This window comes from Hemibagrus wyckioides, linkage group LG29 (genome assembly GCF_019097595.1).
Source record: "Hemibagrus wyckioides isolate EC202008001 linkage group LG29, SWU_Hwy_1.0, whole genome shotgun sequence".
Classification (NCBI taxonomy): domain Eukaryota; kingdom Metazoa; phylum Chordata; class Actinopteri; order Siluriformes; family Bagridae; genus Hemibagrus; species Hemibagrus wyckioides.
The window spans coordinates 16,725,547-16,750,919 of record NC_080738.1 but is presented as its reverse complement, the minus strand read 5'-3'; the positions used below and the strand labels follow the sequence as shown (position 1 = coordinate 16,750,919).

General features: G+C 41.9%; 1 protein-coding gene across 5 annotated transcripts; it reads left to right on the top strand.

The window, feature by feature from the left end:
* Positions 1–5,555: 5,555 nt before the first annotated feature.
* LOC131348954 (reticulon-4-like) lies at positions 5,556–24,949 on the top strand. Of its 5 annotated transcripts, XM_058384203.1 has the most exons (9): positions 5,556–6,556; positions 9,480–9,548; positions 10,249–11,631; positions 19,211–19,418; positions 20,236–20,374; positions 20,595–20,664; positions 22,522–22,568; positions 23,262–23,320; positions 23,958–24,949. In XM_058384203.1, exons 1-9 carry the CDS (start codon positions 5,767–5,769, stop codon positions 23,998–24,000), a joined length of 2,808 nt encoding a protein of 935 aa, XP_058240186.1. In that variant the 5' UTR covers positions 5,556–5,766; the 3' UTR covers positions 24,001–24,949. The 5 variants fall into 5 exon arrangements, with proteins under 5 accessions (XP_058240186.1, XP_058240187.1, XP_058240188.1 ...); XM_058384204.1 differs by lacking the exon at positions 10,249–11,631 and having other exon boundaries at positions 5,561–6,556; XM_058384205.1 differs by lacking the exons at positions 9,480–9,548; positions 10,249–11,631 and having other exon boundaries at positions 5,562–6,556.
* Positions 24,950–25,373: the final 424 nt, after the last annotated feature.

Sequence of the window (25,373 nt, the reverse complement as noted above, 5' to 3'; positions counted from 1 at the left end):
CAACTGCTGGAGTTTACTGGAGTTCAGACTTTCAGCATTGTTTGGACAGCTCTAAATTGTAGCTTGTCGAAAATATCCATAATAAAAGTGACAAAAAGCCCCTTGCTAAACTCCTTAAGCACACCAGTTTTAATTATACGGGCTAATCAACTAGTTAGCATAATGTTAGCTTGCTGCTTATACAGATTTCGTACTCAAAACTTGCCTACTTTTATCGTAATGGTTTCCATTACCCCACTAAAATATACTTAATTAAAGCTAAATAAGAGAAACCATCAGATGTTTTAGCTAAGGTTAGCTTTTAGCTTGTTAGCAAACTATCTGCAGGTTTTAATCACACTACTGCTAATTATGACCATCATACTGTGCTACTATAATGTTAGCTAGCCTGCTAGTATGCCTAGCTATGGCTAGCAAATAAAATCCATTACTGCGTTATAATTGTTAAATGATTAAATACTGAGGAGAATTTTGCTAGTTTAGTAAAAGAAAAAAGAAAGGTTAGCTAGCTTGCTCTTCTAATCTGCTAGCAAGCAATTTAGTTAGCGTTAAAGTGCTAGTCGGCTAGTAAACTTAGCTCTCTGGTATTGAGTAAAAAGTACAGAGGCTAGCAAAGAAAACTGGATTAAATTCTTTATCTGAATTTATTTAGCTAAGTTATTTAACGTTGGCGAGCTAAATTTGGCTAGTAGTTTTTATTTACCTCATGTTAGCTTTCACTCACGCTCGCAACTGGATGTCAACGCGACGATTTGTTATGTTTTGCTAGCATGAGTCTTCACGCTTCTTATGCAGTAGAAACTGCTTTGTGACAAAGATATCCCAAAATTCCTTTCAGACCCCCCTTCAGACCCCCTTCAGACCCCCTTCACTCTGTAATCTAGACCTCTAAACGCCTCAGACACACGCAGGAGATGCTTTTTTAGGACTCTTATCCTCTCCGGCTCTCAGAGCAGGGCCTCATTCCTCAGATAGCCACTGATGTTCAGCATCTGAACTGCAGAATAAAGGAGTTAGAGTCACACACTCTCCTCCACTGCCTCGCTGCTAAATATGACATTAGTAGGAGTGAAGGATTAAAGGAATAGAGTTTATGAGGATTTGTGTATCTCGTTTACATGAAGCAGAACATGTGACTTTTACACAAATATCCTGACTGACTTAGAGTCAGAAACTTAACCTAAGGGGAAATTATCTGCATTTCCTTTTGGGTCTGATTCTATCTCTCTCTCTCTCTCTCTCTCTCTCTCTCTCTGCCTCTTCCACTCTTTCTTGCTTTCTCTCTTTCTCACTCTGTCTGTGTCTGTCTCTCTCTTTCTCTCCGCCTTTCTCACTCTTTTTTTCTTCTATTCTCTCTCTCTCTCTCTCTCTCTCTCTTTCTCTGCCTCTTTCTACCTTTTTTACTCTTTCTCTTACATCCCCCCTGCTTCTTTCACTCTTTTCCTTACTTTCTTTTCCTTGCTCTCTCTCTCTGCCTCTCTCACTCTCACTTGCGCTCTCTCTCTCTCCCTCTCTCTCTCTTGCTCTCTCTCTCTCTCTCTCTCTAGAAAACTGATACAGTCAGGAGTGTAAACCAGTGTGAAGGCTGAATAATGCAGATTGGAAGGTGCAGTTACACCATACACTCACTCCATCATTTCACTGGCCAGGATCTGATGACTGTCCCAAAGCAAAAATAAATAAAATAATAAATAATAAATAAATAAAAGCTTAATTAATATATATATATATATATATAAATATATATATACACTATATTGCCAAAAGTATTCGCTCACCTGCCTTGACTTGCATATGAACTTAAGTGACATCCCATTCCTAATCCATAGGGTTCAATATGATGTCGGTCCACCCTTTGCAGCTATAACAGCTTCAACTCTTCTGGGAAGGCCGTCCACAAGGTTTAGGAGTGTGTTTATGGGAATTTTTGACCATTCTTCCAGAAGCGCATTTGTGAGGTCACACACTGATGTTGGACGAGAAGGCCTGGCTCTCAGTCTCCGCTCTAATTCATCCCAAAGGTGTTCTATCGGGTTGAGGTCAGGACTCTGTGCAGGACAGTCAAGTTCCTCCACACCAGACTCTGTCATCCATGTCTTTATGGACCTTGCTTTGTGCACTGGTGCACAGTCATGTTGGAAGAGGAAGGGGCCAGCTCCAAACTGTTCCCACAAAGTTGGGAGCATGGAATTGTCCAAAATGTCTTGGTATGCTGAAGCATTCAGAGTTCCTTTCACTGGAACTAAGGGGCCAAGCCCAGCTCCTGAAAAACAACCCCACACCATAATCCCCCCACCACCAAACTTTACACTTGGCACAATGCAGTCAGACAAGTACCGTTCTCCTGGCAACCGCCAAACCCAGACTCGTCCATCAGATTGCCAGATGGAGAAGCGCGATTCGTCACTCCAGAGAACGCGTCTCCACTGCTCTAGAGTCCAGTGGCGGCGTGCTTTACACCACTGCATCCGACGCTTTGCATTGCACTTGGTGATGTATGGCTTGGATGCAGCTGCTCGGCCATGGAAACCCATTCCATGAAGCTCTCTGCACACTGTTCTTGAGCTAATCTGAAGGCCACATGAAGTTTGGAGGTCTGTAGCGATTGACTCTGCAGAAAGTTGGCGACCTCTTCGCACTATGCGCCTCAGCATCCGCTGACCCCGCTCCGTCAGTTTACGTGGCCTACCACTTCGTGGCTGAGTTGCTGTCGTTCCCAAACACTTCCACGTTCTTATAATACAGCTGACAGTTGACTGTGGAATATTTAGGAGCGAGGAAATTTCACGACTGGATTTGTTGCACAGGTGGCATCCTATCACAGTTCCACGCTGGAATTCACTGAGCTCCTGAGAGCGACCCATTCTTTCACAAATGTTTGTAAAAACAGTCTGCATGCCTAGGTGCTTGATTTTATACACCTGTGGCCATGGAAGTGATTGGAACACCTGATTCTGATTATTTGGATGGGTGAGCGAATACTTTTGGCAATATAGTGTGTGTATATATATATATATATATATATATATATATATATATATATATATATTTTTTTTTTTTTTTAAATAAAAAAATAATTATACAAATGTTACATTTTATTAAATCAATTAAATTAAATAATAAAAATAATTTTTAATTTTCTGTTTAACAATAAATAGTTCCTGATGATAATAATGATTATTATTTTATTTATTGATTGATTTTATGCTTTTTCATTATCATCAATCCAAAACATTATTCCATCGGAAGTGCCATTCAAAATCTTCCTTCCTGCCAAAATGCTACTTTGCAGCAGTGACTGAAAGTGCATCCATCATCCATATCGCAGTAATCCAAGATGGCGTGAAGCCAGAATAAAATACGCCGCCCAGGCCCATCACTAACACCGAGTCACAGATCACAATGCAAAGGAGCTCAGGAGGAACGTGCAAGGAAGGATAACGTTACTAATACTCCATAATATCCGCAGGCCTGCTGTCTCAGAAAGTGCATTAGGTGTATAATTCACTTTACTTACAGCTTGCGTATGAACATTGATTCCTTTCAGAACAGCAGAGGATCGATACACGACCCCAGCATGTCAAAGGGCGGCTTTAAGCACACCGGGCTCACGTGGCAAAGATACAGCCGGTATTTTTAGTCATGTAACTACAGCACAGAGCTCCATGTAACATATATATAGTACACTGTTTTTTATTTTAGATTTATTAAAAATATGACTGGTATGTGGAAATCTTCTCTTTTACAACTTGCAAGCTGACCTTTGCCTCACATTTCATCACTCCGTTAGCTTGGAGACAGAAAACCAGATTTCATTGTTTTATTCAAAATTACAATAAATAAATGTTCTCGTTAGATGGCAGCACCTTTGTAATAATTTAATTTAATTTAATTTAATTTTATTTTATTTTATTTTATTTTATTTTATTTTATTTTATTTTATTTTATTTTATTTTTTTTGTATTTATTTTATTTATTTTTTTTAACAAGAAATAAATGTTCTCATTAGATAGCAGGGCCTTTGTAATTATTGTATTTTATTTTATATTTTATTTATTATTATTTTTTTCATTATCTCCACCAGCAATTTACAGAAATGTTTATTTCAGAATAACATATGTTTTTTTTAAACAAATCAGTTAACCTAAATAGCTAGCCTTGTGTATAAATATGTGACATATATTTCCATAAATAAGGATTGTATATTTATCGTGAACTTGGGGTCAGTTGGTATAGGATTTATTCCTCTTTATGATCACACCTGGGAGCCAGTTCCCTTATCCAGTCCATCTACAGGTATGTTTTAGGAAGTGGGATGAGATCGGAGATCACAAGTGGCACTGGAGAGACTGGAGGATGATGTCATGAAAATGGCGTATTGCACTGTGCTCCACTGTGATACGTTATGCATCAGGAGGATGACATGAGTCACATGGAACGAGTGGAGGAGCTTCGTCTTCGTCACACCAACCGGAAACAGGAAACCAAACATTATCCAATAAAACATGTGGAGGATCTCCTACAACTCTGACTATGTGTCTATCTATCTATCTATCTATCTATCTATCTATCTATCTATCTATCTATCTATCTATCTGTCTGTCTGTCTGTCTATCTATCTGTCTGTCTATGTATCTGTCTGTCTGTCTGTCTGTCTATCTATCTGTCTGTCTATGTATCTGTCTGTCTGTCTATCTGTCTGTCTGTCTGTCTGTCTGTCTGTCTATCTATCTATCTATCTAACCACATCCCTGTTGCACTATTTTTTTGTTTACTTATGGGAGTGATCTGCGGACTTTATTTATTCTGTTTAAATATTTATTAAATGACTTGTCTTATACATATTACAGTCTGATCTGTGTCCTTGTCTCATATCGCTATGACAGCCCCACTGACCTCTTATCTACACTGTATGGCTAAAGATATGTGGACGCCTGACCATCACACCTTTATAAATTTCCTTTCACCGGAGCCAAGAGGCTCAAAATGAGCTCCATGACCATGACATGTTGTGGAGGTTAAGGTAGGAGTGAGTGTCCTGCACTCTGACCCAACCCCACTTTGGGATGAACCCGGAGCCTTTCAAGATCAGCGTCTGATCTCACTAATCTCATTCTTGGGGCTGAATGAACACAAATCCCCACAGCTATGCTCCTAATATCTTGCGGAAGAGAAGAGCGGAGCTGATCATGATTTCCGCAACGGGGAAATAAATCAGGAATATATGTGCCATGGTTAGGTGTCTACAAACATCCATCCATCCATCCAAGCTTCTCAATTAAACTAACAGGAAACAGTTTAATACGAAATGCTATAAAGCTTAGATATTTAGACTTTTTAATAATAATGATAATAATAATAATACACACTGTATATTACAGCAAAGTTAAGAGCTTCTCTATTGCCATGCGCTGGAGTAGGCGTGGTCTTTGGGGACGTGTGGGCGGTGATGTGGGAGGGGAGGTTCCTTTCTACGCTTCGTCATTGGCTGAATGACGCGTCAGTCATCGGTGCTTATTTCAATATTCCGCAGCAGCAGAGGGACTGGGCTTTATCCAGTGTGCTGCTGCTCCTCTGCGCCGCTGGTCATCACTTTTTAATCGGAAAGAAAAACAAAAGCCACGGTGTCGGTCTGCAGAATAAACCACAGGAGGTGAGAGAGGGGGGGTTTCAAAGAGCGGGCGTCGCCATCTTCTTGCTAAAAAAAACCAAGAAACAAAACATTTAGCTATTTAAAAAAGATATCTAAAGTCACGTTTTTCCAAGATGGCAGACGCCGAACAAGTTTCCTCCACAACTCCAGGCGAAGTGGAAGAAGACGAGATGAAGCCTTGGAGCGAGTCAGGACTGAGTCAGGCCACAGCTAAGGAACTGTTTCTGGATGGAAATGTAGGTTTGTTTGCTGGAGAACAGGAGGTGCAAGATGTCCGACAAGTGCAAAAAGCTTATGAGGAAGAAGAAGAAGAAGAAGAAGAAGAAGTGAGCAGACAGGAGGAGACGGATCTGCACACACCCGAGAACAAAGCCGAGACTGAATGTCTGGAGAAATCTGTTGATCTGATTTCCAACCCTGTTGAGTGTGGAAGCCCTGAGGAACCTGACAGCACTCAGCGAGAGGATGAAATTACACCAGAGGAGCAAGAAGACTACAAACTCGTGGATGTCAACGAGGTAGAGGAGGTACCGCTGACTGCGGCGTTCACAAAACCCATACAAGCTTTCACACAACTGGTCCAAGACCAGGACCCTGTGGTTTCATCTGCTGCAGAGCTTCACGAAGCTTTCACATCGCAGGAGATCCAGGAGCAGCCCATCACCACGAAGCTTCAAAAAGAGGAGCTCTTCTTCAGATCCGAGCTGGAGACACAAGATGAGGACTTTGGTGTTGGTGCAAGCCTAAGAGGGGAAGCCTTTTCAGCTCCTTTGGAGCCCGAGAAAGCTGTGAGTTCAGTCGTGGAGGAGAAGCAAAAAGAGCCGGAGAGGAGGACCCTGGTGGAGGAAAGCTTCAGAACCGACTCCGAGTCGACTCCCGCAGCCTCTGCGTCTCCATCAGCTCGTGAGTGTCTTTATTTTTTATTTTTTAAAAATGACCACTTTAACAGATTCGATCGAACAGAATGACGTCTGGGATTTTTGTTGCTTATAAAAAAAATTAAGAAATGTATTTTTTCCCCATCAAATTTGGTTCTAGTAACATAAAATATTGTATGTATTAAAAATAACGATAAAAAAAAAACGAATCAGTCTATTCGGGCTCCCGATCCTGAAATATTGTGGGGGGAATTTTAATACTTTCCTAAAGACAACGTGAATACTAGATGAGCTAGCTATTTTCAGACACGTCTTAAATATTAAAACACATTCCCAGAGGACTATAGGTTAATTAAACGAAGGTTATTTCTGTGAAATTGAGGAGTGACACCTCTACGATTCAGGAGCTAGCATAGATGACACAGACGTAGCCTAGCTGTCTGACTAGCAACCGTGTGATCTGAAAGTGCAAAAAGGTTTAAATCATCTATAAGGACTAATAACAGAACAATAAAACCCCATTCTCGACTGTAGGCGTGATTAAAATGGGAAATATCCTTAAATTAAAGCTTTATCCCTTTTTCCTTTTTAATGCTAATTCATGCTATCGCTCCGTGGGGTGTGTGCGGTTTAGTCAAACAATAGGAACCCAATCTCCTTCTTCTTTCAGATTTTTATGGTTTCAGGGCATAAAAATACACGCCATATCATATTTCTATTATTATTCAGATAAATTACTGTCAGTAAAACGATTTATTGCGTATTATTTTCAACCCCAAGCTTCAGAAATGATGAATAATTGTTAAGTACAGAATCATTACATTTAAAGCAGACATGGAGGTCTGATCTGAATACATGGGGATGTTTTCCTGTACAATAATATAAGTATTAAAGCTTTATTTTTGTAAGAAGTGTATGGAGGAGACTTTTTAAATACAGGGTGGGGTTGTTGATTGATTGTGAAATACAAAAGATATTAGTTTAAAAATCTTCATCATATTCACTCATCACTTTATTCCTGGAGTATCCCCTGATGAAGGCCGTGATGAATATTAGCCCTAGTGATTTGTCTCTATTGTATTGTCCTGTCCTAATGAATAATCTGGCTTTTGTTATTAAAACAATGCATTGCTTTCCCTTTCCTGAAAACCCTTCGCTCGTGGCGGACTCCGATAACCGAAGGCGTGTGCGCTCGGGTCCTTGGTGTCAGGTGCCAAATACAATGATGCTGCACATTTTCAGCAAGTCTCTGATTTTTTGTAGGATTTATTCGCGTTAAACTTTCGGCTCTGTGGACCACACCCTTTTACCAAAGGGGGAAGGGAGGGGAGTCGATTTGAAACACAACCTATATATAGACAGAGTGGTCCTTACAGCCGACGGTATTCATTTCATTGGCTCGATGCTGTAAAAAGCAACACTCTGGGTGTGTCCATCCCTCCGTTTGTCCGTCCACCGCCCTGGACTCTTTGTGGGCCTGGTTTCAAAAGTTTTTGTTTGTTCCTCGTCACTGAGCAGGTCCTTGACGTACGAGGTCGAGCCTTTTTTTTTTTAGGCATTTTGTCTAGGGCTGACCAAGGTTATGGCAGGTCATAATTGGAGTTTATAACATGTATATAATGCTTGTTATAAACCACTACAAAGTGATGTGCAAAAATTTTCACACTGCGATTTCAGCGTCCAGAATTCATGATTTTTGTGTCTGATTGTACAGACGAAGGTCCTGCTAATGAATTAAACGACGGCGTCCTGCATAAGTCATTAATTAGTGTGAGGCGGGAAAGTGATGAACAAGCACAATGGAGCTTGAGGTAAATTTGTACGTCCTGCACAGCGCTCACTCTCTCTCTAATAAAAACCTTTCTGATTGTGAGGAAACTTTGTCGTGGTTTTTGCAGCGTCACTGCTTTGGGCAGAAAATTGTACAGTGTGAAACCTTAGCTTGAATAATAGTAATGCTTTCTTTATGATAATCATGTTTTTACACTAATAGAAAATCTCTTGGGTTTATGAAACACTATTCTTTCATGGCATGCGATTTTTACAAAATGTTCATACGCAGATACAAGCCTGGAGTCCTGTCCATATCCACGTCCATGTGCTTAGTCACTCACTATGATATTACAGTTGTTGTTGTTATTATTATTATTATTATTATTATTATTATTATTATTAGAGACATCTGTGTTGAATATGTGTCTCCACCAAGTCCCTGAGAAAATAAGAGTTCAGATAGAATCCCATATGAGTTCCTGGACCCCTTTTCTGCTTCTTTGCCCAAATAAAATGTTCACATTTTTACACAAGCTCCGTGAAGTACCTGCAGCTTGCAACTGAAAGAAGGATAACTGAAAGGTTATCACGCCATTTCTGATATAAAACAATACAGAAGGTAGGTTTTAAAACTCGGTGGTCATTATATGAAGCGTGTGGTTCTTTCCTCCTAACCAGTGATTTGTGGTAGAAAAGCATCTCCCATGGAGCAGAAACTGAAGATTTCTCTGGAAGATTGAGAACATGACTGTAAAAATATCCCTCAGTGTTTCAGGAATGTAGTGTTATCTTTTAAAAAGGGTCGGCGAAGGTGTCAGGGGTTATTCCAGCCGGTCAGGAGCCATATGCTTTGGTTAATGAATTGATCTTGGACGAGCGATTACGTGTGGCTCATGTTGTGCTGGAATTCGGTCACATCCTGCTGTCGTGGATAAGATCGAAGACAGTGTTTGTAAAGTAATGCTGAAATATGAAATTCCACACGGTCATCCAGGTGAGTTCATGACGCATGAGAACCTGTCTATCGAGCTCCTACAGCCTCTGAAACTTTCTCAAACTTCTCTCCCATTTCTCCCTCAGACAGAGATGGGTATTTTTGAACTCTAGTTAGCTTGCTCACATTATCTGCTGTTCATAATCTGTCCTCCTCACACATTTTTCTTTTATTCCTTCAGATGAACCCAGTCTTCCTTCCTTTGCCGCTGCTCCTGCTTCTTTTCCGACTCTGATGCAAAATACTTCAGGCAAGTTCTTTCTTCCCGCTGCTAATTTTCTCGAGATCTTTGGCTTCGTAACATGTTTAACCAGAGCAATGAAAGCTTAAATAGCTTTATAATATAACTGACTCTTTATCTAACAGGCAAATAACCATGCATTGCTGTTTTTATCTCTAATTTGAAGCTTAAGACCTTGTAATGTTTCTGTATCTGGTCCGGTTAAAGGAACTATTAACACTGGATTTGCATGCTGTGACTTCTTGAGGCCTTTTAGTTAAAAGAGGAATGTACTTTGTACTAATTTAACATTTCTTTTTCTGTCCACTTCAGTAGAGTTCTGCTTCTGTTTCTGTTGTTTTTCCTCTGTCCTGACCGTGAACGATCTTCCCGTTTTGAGATGATGAGAATCAGCCCTCATTTAGCTCCATTATGCAAACTAGCATGGAATGTTAATGAGCAACATATAATAACTTCCTTGTCATCTGTTGGTCGGGGATAATTATATAACAGAGTTAACTAATTTCAGAGAAAATGGCCTTTGTGCTAGAACACCACAAAGTAAATATCCAGAGGTCACTAGCTTTGAGAGATGTCCTCTTCTTTAGGTTTGTTAACCAAAATGAAAATATGTCGACGACAACGCTGGATTATTTCCATCTCGGGTCCTTCCTTAAGTTCGTGTTAGCATCGATTGATTTGTAATTTACCCATAACTTTAATTCAACAGAATACGAGGATTCTTCATTAATAGCTAGCACACAGCCCAGCTTCAAAACAACCATGGATATGTTTGGCAACGATTCACCTTCCAGAAGCGCTCCCAGATACGACCCAGACGTGTTGAGCCAGTCCGATGATGACTTGATGTTCGAAACGAAAAGGAACCCTTTTCAAGACTTCTCACCTGTCGAGAAACCCGCCAGCGAGTTCTCCCCTTTCGGAGACACTACAGCAGACATCAGAGCAGCAAAGATGTCAGATAGCCCGTCTCCTGATCTGGTCCAGAACGCCCATGATGGAGAGCTGCAGGACAATTCGCCCTTGCAGGACTACGAGCAGTCTTTCGATTCCAGAGAAGCGGCCACAGAGTCTCTGAGGCAACAGCTTGCTTCATCTGACTTTTTTGGGACCGGTCCTAAAGATAACGAGGAATCTGGATTGCCACCGTCTCTCCCAGATATTTTGAAGTCTTCTCCACGCCAACACGATAAAGTAGACTCTGGATCTTCAGAGGGAAGTCCTGATTTCAGTCCAGTCCATAGAAGTGGTAACGATTCACCGAATGCTCCGTTCTCACTTTCAGCAAACAATCCATTTGCTTTCGAAGCCAAGGTTCCTTTGGTGAAGGAGATGGCTGAGGAGACCGAGGCGAGGGCTGCAGAAAAGGCGAGGGTCGAGAAAGAAGACGAAACGGCTTCAGAGCAAATGTTTGGCACGTTTGATCTCGTTAAGGAGGCCGAAGTTTCTCCGAAAGACATCGAAACCATCGTTGAAGAGCAAGACGATTTTAAGACTTTGAGCCAAGATTCTGCTCAGATGGTTGACAAGTTCGAATGTCTTAGCTTCCCAACTGGAAAGGCCCAAGAACACTCTGACTCTGAAAGCCCATCTGCAGATTCACTCTCTCCAGTCTTGGAGGCCATGGCCAAGAACCCAGCAAGTTTCCAGATCGAACACGAGAAGAACGTCGTCGAGGAGGAAGTGGAGGCCGCCGACGAGGTTTCCGAGCAAGAGGTATCGTCCGAAGAGTTCGAGTTTGTTGAGAAGCCACCTCGAGGCGCTGTCGACGAGTTTCTGGAGACGCTCGAAAACTCGAAGGCATCAGAATTGGCCGACGACGACGAGGATGAGGACACGGCTAAATTTACAGAGCAGGTCGAAGAGCCGATCACGGCTGTACAGGAAACGAAGAATCAGTCATACTTTCTCCTTACCGAACCATCAGACGAGACCTCTCCGGCGAGAGGCAAAGCAGGCCTAGAGTTGTCCGATTTCCAAGTGCCCTCCCAGGCTCCTCCGGCACCTAGTCCTGTGGTCAAAACCGAGACGGTGGCTGTGAAGAAAGCAGACCCTAAAGATCTGAAGCTACCTAACCTGAACACAGGAGCAGGTAACTCGGCAGGCAACGTAACGGCTCATCACCTTCTCATCATCCCTAGAGTTTCCCCATCGTCACTTCCCTTCCGTCCTCGTCCTGCATGCTCTGATGTTCATGATGCATGTTTGTGCTCGTTGTAGTGAATGTTTTATTGCATTTTCTTTGCACCCTGTCTGCATGTATCCATTCATTACTCCATCGTGTCTTCAGACCTGTAGTATGTAGTCCCTGTTTTCTCAAACAAATCTCAATTTGGCAAATCGAGATTGATTATACACTCTTGCATAACTGAGCCTGAGGAAACATCTTTGGCTTAAAGCCAATCTCAGAAGTTCCTGTTTGCTTATCAACACCGTTTCACCCTTTTCCCTCGCCCACTGGTTAATGAGTTACCCATGCGTAAGAGCATCAGGGTGATTTGTATTAAAGGTCATCTGCAATACAGACTTTGGAAGATGGTAGATTGTTCAATTATTAATTTTTCTTCCATCGAGTGCTGAAGTACAGAGAGACGGTGACATAAAAATATCAGTGTGAGGAAAGTGGCTCTATTTGTTTGGGAATCTGTTACAGGTTGCCAGGGTGGTATAAATTTATGCTTCTGCATTGCGACACACTGGCTCATCAAATGCAGATAAAATGTTGGAGTTGGTTCCAGGAGAGAGCACTGTGCCAGAGGGCAGGTCGTCAGATTTTTAGGCTGTTTTACATTGTGGATTTGAAGACTTTGAGATCACACCCTGAACCTTGAGGCTTGATCTTGTTTTTACAGATTTCTCCATAACCTTTGAAAGAAAGATAAACACTAATCAGTGACTGACTGTTTCTTCTGGGTTGTTAAGGTTTAACTACAAATAAAATGAGATTTGTATTCGGGGGAAATGAGTGACGGGTTGAGGCTGAATTCTGGGTTTCGTGGACCGAGGTGCCATCTAGTGGACCTCTTTCTCTTTATTTTTCATTTCTCGGCAGTGCGCTAGTCCACCGCTTATTATGAGCTCATGTATTTTCTTTTTATATCTCTGGCTGGTTCTTGTGTTTCACTGCCATAACGCACAGCTGTCAAATAACATACGCTGACTTCCAACGTCATGAATTGTCTGGCACCTGACGGTGTATTCCGATATATTTTCTTGCATAAGAGAGCTAGGGGGCAGAGGAAGTGTATATCAGTTCAGCGAGGTTGAATTTAAAGAGAAAGGTATGCGTGTTGGTGCGTGGGTGGGACGATGGAGGGTTTGCTGGGAAAAGAGTTGCTGCGTCAGTGCATTTAGAGGTTCCCAGCGCCAGCAGACGGTCAGCTGACCTCAGTCCTGCAACCAGAGAAAGAGAGAGAGAGGTAGGTGGGGGGGGAGGGAGGGAGGGAGGGAGGGAGTGAGTGAGCGAGCGAGAGAGAGAGAGGGAGAGAGATCACTGCAGTCATCACAGTTAAGGCAGCTTTCCTTCTCGTCATTACAACTTGTTCCCTCAGCCCCACCCGCCACTGCAGCTCCACGCTCCTCACCCGGCCTGGAATGCCAAGCTGATCCCCTGCAGACCTACCCTAATCATCCACGGGGGAAACCATGGACAATCAGGACAATCTGGACAAACATGAGTGCCAACCTTCACCAAGCTGGAGAGAAAAGGGTACAAACTTTGTGAGCTGCTTGTTAAGTGACCGCTTCGGGTACTGCTTGTTATGCTCGTTACTGCTCAGATAGCTTTCTAGAAATTACATCTTTGTACAGTTTGTAGAATTCAGATCTGACCTGAACACATGTTTTGCTTGCTCAGTGGACCTTTAGACCTAATATAGCTTTGCTGTCATGGCTGAGTTGGCGTGTCCAAAGGTTTTGGGTGCGTTCAGTTGAACACTGCCAAAGTTATCTGCGGTGATTTTTTCTGTTATTTGCATGAAACCGGTGTGGTTTGAACCCTGGCTAGCCTGCGCCTACAGTTCAGCACTCCCGTCTACTGTTTCCAAAAATGCCCAGAGTGCGTGCGTGTGCTCTGAGCGTAGGTCTAACATTGCAGTTGTCAGTTGTCATCTTCGTTTTTAGTGCAGTTCGCAGGCTCGGGCGTCTTTTTGGGTACTTTGTGTCGGCTGACGCTCGTGAGCAGTGCCTTTTGCAACAGACGAGACTTGCATTGCAACAGTGAGGGCATTGTGCTCAGGGTCAGCTCCATTTGCCACAGTAAAAGTGATGATTAAATGCGTCCTAATAGGACAAATCGCTATAAAAGGCAGCAGTGGTGCACTTGGCAGTAACAAAATTGGTCCTTCAAATTGTGGTATTGAATATAATGAACCTGTGTTGTGATTGGTTCGAGATGTTTGGCACTGCTCCGTTCGAGTCCCTTCTTAGCATTAAGAAGGTGTCGGAATTTGTGGAATGGGATTACTTCGCACGCTAGCAGCATTTAAAACGAATGACAGTTTTGCTGCATTCCTGACCAACTATAATCGGTCAGTTGCTCTGAGGGACGGTTCGTGTTCAGGGTTGTGTTATTGGCAAAATGTCTTATGGAGCTTAACACTATTTTAGGGACCTATTTATAGGAGTTGGCAGTACATCTGGTTAAAGAGCGTCTGCCAAAATGTAAGCGCAACTGTAAACAATCACGTTTTGATTATAAATAATACGTGTTGATTTGTCAGTTAGATATTAAAACGCAAAGATTTGATCATCAATTCCGAAGATATCAAAGTAACTAAGTGCCACCTGGAAGGGAAGGGTGGGATATCGATCATTCTCAAGCCCCACCTGACATTATTCAGTTGCTACCCGCAATTTTCCTGGCCGTCAGCGATTCCCATGGACGGAATTTCGCTTTGAATCTGCTTAATGTCATCAAAATACAAGCCTCAAGGGGCTCGCAGAGTAGAACATGTTTGCTATGTAAAACCGAAAAATAAAGCTAAAGGCTTTAGGATTAGCTATAGATTAGCCTCGCAAGTTCTAGTCTCTGCTAGAAAGTCACCCAGGAAGAGGGGGTTTCATGTTGATGTCATTGGGTGTCGTTACAAACGCTCGCTAAATGATTCAGACAAAGCTTTTGGGAAACGTATTTCACTTTACTGGCTAGATATTTTCCTGTAAAAGCTCTTTGTGTTTTCTCTTATTGGAATCCGGCGTATGAAATACGTTGAGATCCTGAAGCTTGTGGCCAGAAAAGTGTATCAGATGTTCGGTGAGTGCGTCGGGAGTGGTGCGTCTCCGGCTGAGGTTATCTGTAACTCTGTCACGTAATCAGTGTAAAGGTAAGAGATTGCAAAATGACTCTCATGCTAATCTGATTGTAATATATTTTCGTTGGGTGAGAAAAGTTCCCCTGGTGTGGGAAAGTCCTGCCTAACGTTTTTCTGTTTAACTTCTGTTTAAGCAACCTTGAAACTTGATTTCCTCTCTCACAAAGTGAGCTGTAAAGAGTTAAAGCAGTGAGGTTGTGCTCACTTTTGCTAGTTTAGCTAGTATATATACACCGCTCATGTTGACCAGTACTCTACTAGTGTAGAGATTCATAAAATAATTCTTACACAAGTTGTTTATTTTACTTTATGGACGTGTTTTAAAACTTTACAACTAGCGTCATAGAGCATTTTATATAACATGGCTTGTTTCAGATCGTTATAAAGCCGGTCTTTTATCATTTCATTAGTATTTATGTTTGGATTGATGACCATTCAATTGCAGGACTTTATTAAGGAAATGAATTTTCTATTGATCCAAAATAGGCTCGTGGTTATTAGTCTGGGGTTCCAGCACCATATAGAGTTGTGTTATCCATCCATACGAGGAATTTTTAAAACCGATATCGATTCTCTTATAGTGAAAAGTCCTTAAATAGCCCTTCCTATTTAACAGGAGCTCCTCTGCGGATTTATTTCCCTCCAGGTCGGCCATGTTGGTGTTTTTCTCCATCCTCCTCTGAGAATATTCCAGGCAGAATTACTTAACTTGGGTCTTCTGATCGTTTTAGTCCGTGTTGTATAATTGCCTCCTCACCCAGATATGAAACACTTCCCCAAATGAATAAATGGATGCTGCTGGATCTTTTTGCTTCTCCCCAAATCATCTCTACTCTACTCGAGCGCCTCTTCCATCTTCCAAAACGCAACCTGCTAGAATATAAATATTGTCTCTGTTAGGAAGTGTGAAGCATGGTCATGTTAAAAAGCTACGCTAATTCTCAACCCTTTCACCCAGAAGGTTTATGGTGCAACCTTGTTGTTGTTTTGAAATTTGGTGAGCTTTTGAGAAAAGATATTTTCATGTTTATTACGGTGGAAGCGAATTTGTGTTTGGAAAGTTTATCATTTAAAATTATACAGATGAATATTGCTGTGAAATGTTTTTGGCTGGAACTTCACTATCAGACTAAGTGTAGCCTATTTACATGCAATTGTTAAGTGTGTGTGTGTGTGTGTTGATCTGTGTACTAATTTGATTTCGAAAAAACAAAACCCAAATGCTAATGCTCATCCTCCTCCTCCTCCTCCTCCTCCTCCTCCTCTCCTCCTCCTCCTCCTGTGTGAAACGAGCTTTTGTTTTACCGCGTGAACGCGCGCCGAGCAGCAAGAAGCGTGAACGCGCTTCGTGCTCGTGCTCGCGCTCCCTCGGTTGCGTTGGTGCGGGCGGCGCAAGATGGACGCCAAACGGGGTTGGTGTTTTGCTTTTTTTTAAATATAATACTATTAATATTTTTTACGTTTTCCCCTCTTTTTAAGCTGGCGGACGGATTTCTGCATTTTCTACGGGGTCCAAAATATTGGGTTTTTTTTTGCGTTTTCTTGTTCAAACGTCATGTTAACGGTTCTGGTGCGCGCGAGGAGGTCGCAGTGCGCGTGTAGGTCCTCCATGTTGCAATGACAGCAAGTGTCGGAATGGTCGCCTTTATATGTCGCGCCGAAGATGTGAAGCTTTGGACGGAAGGACGTGGGTGATTTAAAGCAGTAATAAAAATAAATAAATGTGACATTGCGGGTAATGGCGCGAGCTCGGTGCGGCGGGGCTTGCTGTCGTGCGCGTGCTATTTATAGAGCACGCAGGCCAGTCGGTGCTTAACCATATGTAGGCAATCCTATTGCGAGTGGGTAAGACTTACAGCCCTGAGTGCTAACATTGTACGGGGGTATGCATGCGTGCAACATGCACATGTGTGAGATACGATACAATATGAGCGGTACTCTTTTCTGATGCCGTACCGGGTATATCGGGTGTAATTGAATACACATGGCGTTCATCACATGGTCCAACGCTACAAATCACTTCAGACATTTTGCATTAGTTTTTATACATCTTAGTACATTACATGAACTTTAATAATATACACTGACCTAGATTTACATATTAAAACTCTTTTAATATTATTATTATTGGTCATTAATAGTATTAATATGCTTATAGGTTGTGCTTTTAACACCATACTCTGTTATCTTTGTCACTTTAATTCTCACACTTGTACGTCAGACGTGATCGAGTCTGAAAAGGTTAAGCCGTAGCTTCTTCAGAAAATCCGCTCGAAAACTGGTTTTCTGTTTGTTTGTTTGTTTGTGTTTGGACGCGGTTCCTGACAGTCATGTTATAGACACTTTGCTCTACAGGTCAGTGTGGATAATAGGGGCGGAGCTTCATGAACATTTCCCCGAACTGCCCCGTTAGAATTCGGTCAGTATGCACCATGTGTTTTGACGTTATTATGCACACTATACTCCTTTGATTTGTTGAGTCGTGAACCCGAGCCAAAGGCAGCAAGTTCTTCACCGTCACCTCGGCGATAAACTCCTCCCCCAAGTCAGCATGTCAAAAAATAACCTCTTTCGCGTCTATATGTGGATTTGACCCGTCTCGAGTGACCAATGTCGTCCAAGTCATGCAACCGGAACAGATCCAACCCCCTGGTGTGGGTTTGTGTCCGTGCTTTAATGCCGATTGTTAATCTGATGGAACTGTCAGTGGTGATTAAATATGGAATGAGCGTGGGGATAAAACGAGGATGATGTCATCGTGTTACCTCTCTTGAATATCGACGTATCTGTCGCTGCTTGAACCACAAAATCATTTGTAATCGTCTGGGAGAAAATGAAAGCTGTAATGGAGTGATGCAAATCTCTGAGTCGGTCGTGCTTTCGAGCATGTTTTTGACCCAGTAGCAGAAAGAGATTACATCACACACACACACACACACACACACACACACACGTACGTCAGGGTCTGAGCATTTGTTCAGGCGAAGTTTCTGGCCATGAACTGATCTCATTTTCGTGCTGTACGAGGTCAGAGGTGTCGATCGGCCTCGGAGAGCACCTGGCGTCCAACACGTAGACCCTCGCCTCGGTTTTGAGGTTATTTACAGTCTTCTAAACCTGGTCTATGTGATTGAACACATCTACACAAATAATGCTGAATTGCTCTGAACAGTTCAAAGTGTATTTTAGTTTATTGTACATTTTATACCAATACCAATGGAGACACGGCAGGATCATGAGAGACTTTTCAGATATTCATTCGTTTATCTTTTTAAGGTCAGAATATATAGCTGTTTTGGAGATGCCTGTGTTCAGCACTGAGTTGAAAATGTCTCGTATGAGAATAGACTAATGTTTCATTATATCGAATTTTACTGTCATGACAGCTTTATTTCAGTGCTGTGTGTTTTCTCTCTGGACCAGTGTGGATCGTTTGCCCAGCAGGAAGGTCACGTCGTCCTGCTCATCAGCAGCTAAACAGTTCCCATGATACTCTACATGCAGAAACCCAACAGTGTCCTGATTAGAACAGACTTGAGACCAGTGTTGAGACCAGACTCCAGTGTGCTGTGAGAACAGTGTATCTTTTAATAGTGTCATTAATTAAACGGTGTCTCATTTCATCATATGTTCAAACAGCACTTGGTTGTCTCAGAGGCCACGCCTATTCATCACTACTGTTAGACAGACCACACCTCCTAACGGAGTCTAACAGGCACACAGGTCATGCCTCCTAACGGAGTCTAACAGGCACAGAGGCCACGCCTCCTGATGGAGTCACCACGCCTCCTAACGGAGTCTAACGGGCACAGAGGCCACGCCTCTTAATGGAGTCAAACAAGGACAGAGGCCACGCCCCCTAACGGCATCTAACAGGCGCAGAGGCCACGCCCAGTCCCTCTCAGATTTACTGAATTTCTTTTGTTCTGAATTTTTTTTTTTTTTCGCTTTTTTGTCATGTATTTAGATTCAGAAGTCCACAGATGATCACAAAGAGTGTAAAAAGACTGTATCTTTGCTTTAACCCCGCCCTCACCTCCTCATCCCTGTAGAACCCGGTCATCCTCGTCCCTCTCCGTACCTTCTCCTTGTGCTTCCATAGTGGAAAGAAAATCAAATCAAATTTGGATGTTTGATGGCACATGCTGTATAGTTGTGTAACATGTGTACATGATAACTACACAAACGTTAAAAAGTTCATTTGTTTTGCAGATTTATCTTCCCTCGTTGCCTTTTGGCCTCATTATTACAAATACCTCATTGCTGCCATCTCACTGCTCAAGTTTGACCATGTTTGATGCTGTTTGATGTATGGTTTTGCTAAGAGTGGTGTGTGTGTGTGTGGTGCCATGCCTGCAGTGGTGGAGCTGCTGTACTGGCGCGACGTGAAGAACTCGGGCATCGTGTTCGGAGCGAGTCTCCTGCTCCTGCTGTCTCTCAGCGTGTGCAGCATCATCAGCGTGCTGTCCTACGTGGCCCTGGCGCTTCTCTCCGTCACCATCAGCTTCAGGATATACAAGGGGGTGCTGCAGGCCATCCAGAAGAGCGATGAAGGCCACCCGTTTAAGTGAGTCCACATTCCTGCTTCCGTGTAGAACATGAGGTTCATTATCAAGGAGTTTATTAATGTCAAATTCAGATTCTTGCCCTATCATCATCTTCATCTTAATTCTTAAAAAGCTTAGAAATTTTAGAAAAGCAAAGAGAAATACAATTTTACAAGATGGCAAGAGAAGAATTAGAGACTTGTCAGGATTTAAAAAAAACAATAATAAAAAATCACACATTGATTGTTACTCTGATTTTAATTATTTATTTTCTACCAAAATATTTTTATTATTAAATATTTTATTTAATGTAATTTTTTTTTTTTTTATTCAAGAAAATATTCATTGCTAAATGGAATAAATATTTTTTTTAAATGCTAAATATTATATTTTATTATATACACAACCCGATTGTTACTTTATTTTAACTATTTAATGTCTACAAATATATTTTTATGATCAGATATTTTATTTATTTTTTATTTACACAAAAATATTCAATGCTGAATGGAATAAATACTTATATAACTATTAAGTATAAAATTTTTAACGTCAAATCAGGTGCTTCTAAAACATTACGACGTCACAATACAGGGTTTCTTTTTATTATTTTTTTTATTTTTTTAAATTTATTTAAACATGTAGCCCTTGACCCGATCCTTGCTCCTTGCTGCAGGTCGAACACATGAGTATTGTTGGGTTGAAAGAGAGCTAGGCTAGTTGATGTTTGATAGAAGTTATACAAGGTTTGCTTTCTAAGTAAGAAGTGTGAAGGTCTTGAGAAGTTGTCCTGATGTCCACTCCATGTAAAGGTTGTGTGTACGCGTCTCTGTTCAGGCTGTATCTGGATCAGGAAGTCTCTCTGCCTGAGGAGGTGGTCCGCAAATACAGTGACGTAGCCCTCGGCCGGGTCAACACCGCCATCAACGAGCTGCGCCGCCTCTTCCTGGTCGAGGACCTGGTCGATTCCCTGAAGGTGCGGCCACACACACCATTCATTTACTGCGTTTATTTCTATAGTGGTGTGTTCATGTGAGAAGCAACTCTAAATCAGAATCGTTTTATATACATATATGTAGATGATCTCATTTCCTCTTCATCATTAAATATTTGAGGTCTGATGTAAAACAAACGATCATCCGTCATTACTCATGCTGATAGTTTGCACATTATTGTGTGTGTGTTTCTCTCAACAGTTTGCCGTGCTCATGTGGATCCTGACGTACGTCGGTGCCTTGTTCAACGGACTCACTCTTCTCATCCTGGGTACGAGTCGTTCATCCTTTCACTAACCCATCAGTGTTTTAATAAACCACACTGAAGCTTTATAGAGTTTATTTTAAACCAGGGGTCCCTAAACTTTTTTTTTTTCCTGTGAGGGCCATATCATTTGTCCTTTCTTTAATGAGGGTCTGTACCAGAAAATGACATGGACCTGTGTGACTAGAAGGGGGCGGGGTCAGTCTGTACCAGAAAATGACATGGACCTGTGTGACTAGAAGGGGGCGGGGTCAGTCTGTACCAGAAAATGACATGGACCTGTGTGACTAGAAGGGGGCGGGGTCAGTCTGTACCAGAAAATGACATGGGCCTGTGTGACTAGAAGGGGGCGGGGTCAGTCTGTACCAGAAAATGACATGGGCCTGTGTGACTAGAAGGGGGCGGGGTCAGTCTGTACCAGAAAATGACATGGACCTGTGTGACTAGAAGGGGGCGGGGTCAGTCTGTACCAGAAAATGACATGGACCTGTGTGACTAGAAGGGGGCGGGGTCAGTCTGTACCAGAAAATGACATGGGCCTGTGTGACTAGAAGGGGGCGAGGTCAGTCTGTACCAGAATATGACATGGGCCTGTGTGACTAGAAGGGGGCGGGGTCAGTCTGTACCAGAAAATGACATGGACCTGTGTGACTAGAAGGGGGCGGGGTCAGTCTGTACCAGAAAATGACATGGACCTGTGTGACTAGAAGGGGGCGGGGTCAGTCTGTACCAGAAAATGACATGGACCTGTGTGACTAGAAGGGGGCGGGGTCAGTCTGTACCAGAAAATGACATGGGCCTGTGTGACTAGAAGGGGGCGAGGTCAGTCTGTACCAGAATATGACATGGGCCTGTGTGACTAGAAGGGGGCGGGGTCAGTCTGTACCAGAAAATTATATGGACCTGTTTGAGTAGAAGGGGGTGGGGTCAGTCTGTACCAGAAAATTACATGGACCTTTATGACTAGAAGGGGGCGGGGTCAGTCTGTACCAGAAAATTACATGGATCTGTGTGACTAGAAGGGGGCGGGGTCAGTCTGTACCAGAAAATGACATGGACCTGTGTGACTAGAAGGGGGCGGGGTCAGTCTGTACCAGAAAATGACATGGGCCTGTGTGACTAGAAGGGGGCGGGGTCAGTCTGTACCAGAAAATTACATGGACCTGTGTGACTAGAAGGGGGCGGGGTCAGTCTGTACCAGAAAATGACATGGACCTGTGTGACTAGAAGGGGGCGGGGTCAGTCTGTACCAGAAAATGACATGGGCCTGTGTGACTAGAAGGGGGCGAGGTCAGTCTGTACCAGAATATGACATGGGCCTGTGTGACTAGAAGGGGGCGGGGTCAGTCTGTACCAGAAAATTATATGGACCTGTTTGAGTAGAAGGGGGTGGGGTCAGTCTGTACCAGAAAATTACATGGACCTTTATGACTAAAAGGGGCGGGGTCAGTCTGTACCAAAAAATTACATGGACCTGTGTGAGTAGAAGGGGGCGGGGTCAGTCTGTACCAGAAAATTACATGGGCCAGAGTGACCTCTAGTATTATTATGGAGATTTTATGATGATATTAAATGTATGTATTTTTCCTCCTAATGTTAGAATAGTTTATTATTGTGTTTATGTACTGTACAGACTAATCAGCATTACTTTTCAAGAGATTATTGCTGTCACAATGACCCGGATATGTGGGGACGGGCCACATCAGGTCCAGGGGCCACAGTTTGGGGACCCCTCATATAAAAGGTTTAAGGTTCTGTTGCTGACGGTTGAGTTACAGAGTCGTCTCATCTTCTAAACAAGCAGAAGGAAGAATGCAGTGATTGTTTATGAAATAAATGAAACATTTTCTGTTATAATTTCAGGTCTGGTTGCGATGTTCACCTGCCCCGTAGTGTATGAAAAACATCAGGTCAGTGTTCCTGTTACACTTATGTACACACACACACACACACACACTACACCGTAGATGCTTTCCCTTTTTTTCTTTTTCCCCCCAGCCTCTTTATAGATGATAAATATATAAATAAAGCAGAATAATGAAACATTTAATGAAAAATTTGTTTGAAAATGTAAATAAATACCAAAAATGTGAAAGAAATATAGATATTTAAAAAAAAAAAGCAAATATTTGTAGTAGATGTTTGTGGGAGTTTATGGGGGGGAAATATTTAAAAAAATATTAAAAAATAGGTCTGAATAATTAAATGGTACTAAATAAGATTTTTATGTGTGATACAAAAATTGGGGGTAAAATGAATTAAATAAAGACCAATCGATGTTCTTTTAAAAAAAAAATAAAAATAAATAATATTGTGAGAAGGGTGATGCAGCAGAATTTATTTTTATTTATTTATTTATTTAAATTTTTAGAATCTGATCGAAATGTAGGGGTTTTTGTTTTAGATTGTTAAATAGATCAGAGGGAGACTGTGTTCTTCAGTAATGAAGGAGAGAATGGTGTTTATCTGAATGCGGTGTGTAAAAGGAGTGAAAAGCTCCGGGAGGTCAGAGTGATGCTCGTCATGGGTGATTGTTTGCCCACAGCAGCACGCCTCCACGTCTTTAACCTCCACCTTACTCTGTGTGTAATCTCTTCTCTCAGGCACAGATCGACCATTACATCGCCCTGGTGAGGAACCAGATCAAGGATATTGTTGGAAAGTACGTGGGATTGATTGAGTTATTGATTAATTGATTGACTGATTTTAGTAGATAATTAGTACAAGATTCTGTTTAATTGTGTTTATTTGATGAATTGCTGTTGATGTGCCAGTGGCGTCATCACGCCACCCTCACCTTCATGCCCTCACTGTCCACTTTATTAGGAACACCTGCGCGCTCGTGCGTGTCTCTAATCAAGTACCCACAGAACAGTCCATACAGTCACACAGATGGGGTCAAGATGTTCCATGTTCACATCAAACCTCAGAGTATTTTAGGAACTGCTGGGATTTTCACTGCAGCCACATGATTGGCTGATTAGATAATAACGCTTTAATGAGATGTTCCAGGTGTTCCTATTAAAGTGGACTGATTTAATGGACCGTGTGAATGGGTTCTCTCTTTCTGTCTTTGTCTCTCTCTCTCTTTTTTTTCTCCCTCTCTCTCTCTGTCTTTTTCTTTGTTTTTCTGTCTTGCTCTCTCCCTCTCCTCCTCTCTCTCTCTCTCTCTCTCTCTCTCTCTCTCTCTCTCTCTCTCTCACTCACACTCTCTCTCTCTCTCTCTCTCTCTCTCTCTCTCTCACTCACTCACACTCTCTCTCTCTCTCTCCCTCCCCCTCCCCCTCTCCCTCCTGTAGGATCCAGGCTAAAATCCCGGGAGCGAAGAAGAAAGCGGAGTGAACGGCGTCAGTGTTTCGGAGCACGGGGTTTTTTTTCCCCTGTGCCCTGTTTCGCTCTCATTTTCACGAATCTCTCCACTACACAAGCCGTCACACCCAGTGGAAACCCTGATCCATCTTCTTTCTGCCTTTTTTCTCTTTCTCTCTCTCTCTCTCTCTCTCTCTCTTCATAACCAGTCGCTACAATGAAGTTGTAAACCTTTTTTTTGAGCCACTACTTATTTATCTCGACACACTGACTGGTGTATGATAAGACAAGCCTCGTGTTTCCTGACAGAGCGATTATAGTATTCCATTAACTGGGTTTCTTCATCATCTAGGTCCTTACGTGTTTCAGAAATAATTCAGTTCATTTACATTGTGTTTATTTTCCTTTTTTTTTTTTTTTAATGAGGGAGACTTTAACGGTACCGTTTTTTGACCTCGGTATCTGTCCGTATATTTTCTTTTCTTTTTTTTTTGGTATGATTTAGTGTTCCTGTAATTGTACTGTTTTATTGATGAACTGTGTAGAAACCTTTCACCAACAGCTTCTCGCTCTCCTCAAGCGGCTCTCAGGAGTTGCTCCATAAAGCACTTCATGCTTCTGATGTATTTCTAGGCCAATTAGACTCGTGCTAAGAGACAAGAGCGTACACATATTAACCAGACGCCATTTCACATCATCGCAGCTTATTTAGTGAAATCTCTGGAACGGAAAGAACGAATGAAAATGAAAATAAAAACACGTTTACAAGACATTTGACTTAGAGAAATATTTAAAAGGAAAAAAAAAAGTTGTTTATTTGTGGACCCAATACGTAAAGCTGCAGCGTTTATGTAACATGACTTTAACACATTGTTTGTTATGCAAGTAATCGTGAATGATAAATCATGCGGTCGTGGTGAACATCTGTGGAATGCATTGTGAAATGTAAAACAAGCACCAATAAAGCTTCTAGACAAAATCATGGCGGTTTATTCTGTTTGTTTGTTTGTTCGTTTGGTGAAAGTCTTCCATCAAAGCAGTTTGGGATTTTTGAGCATTTTATTTTAGAATGCATTTGGTAAGTAATACATCATTATTATTCTATTTTATTTATTTAATTTTTTTTAGTAGTCTTCTAATGAAATGATCACTTTCTTACGGTGGCCGAGGAGAGCAAAACAAACACGAATAAATCCGAAAACAAAAATGAATAAATTAAAGAAATCAGAAAACAAAACAACAAATCTGTAAACAACAAGAACTAGACAACAAAGAAATGAATCCCACAGCAAAATAAATCAGAAAACAAAATAAATCTAAAAATAAAATGCAGCAGAAAACGGAACAAATCCGAAAATTGATAAATCAGAAAACAAAATAAATCAGAAATCAAAACAACAAAAATA

Excerpts from the sequence above, each read along its gene's own strand:
- LOC131348954 (XM_058384203.1), top strand. The coding sequence starts at position 5,767 with ATGGCAGACGCCGAACAAGTTTCCTCCACAACTCCAGGCGAAGTGGAA. Across the intron at positions 6,557-9,479 it reads CTCTGCGTCTCCATCAGCTC|ATGAACCCAGTCTTCCTTCC; the intron begins GTGAGTGTCTTT and ends TTATTCCTTCAG. Across the intron at positions 19,419-20,235 it reads GATGAAGGCCACCCGTTTAA|GCTGTATCTGGATCAGGAAG; the intron begins GTGAGTCCACAT and ends GTCTCTGTTCAG.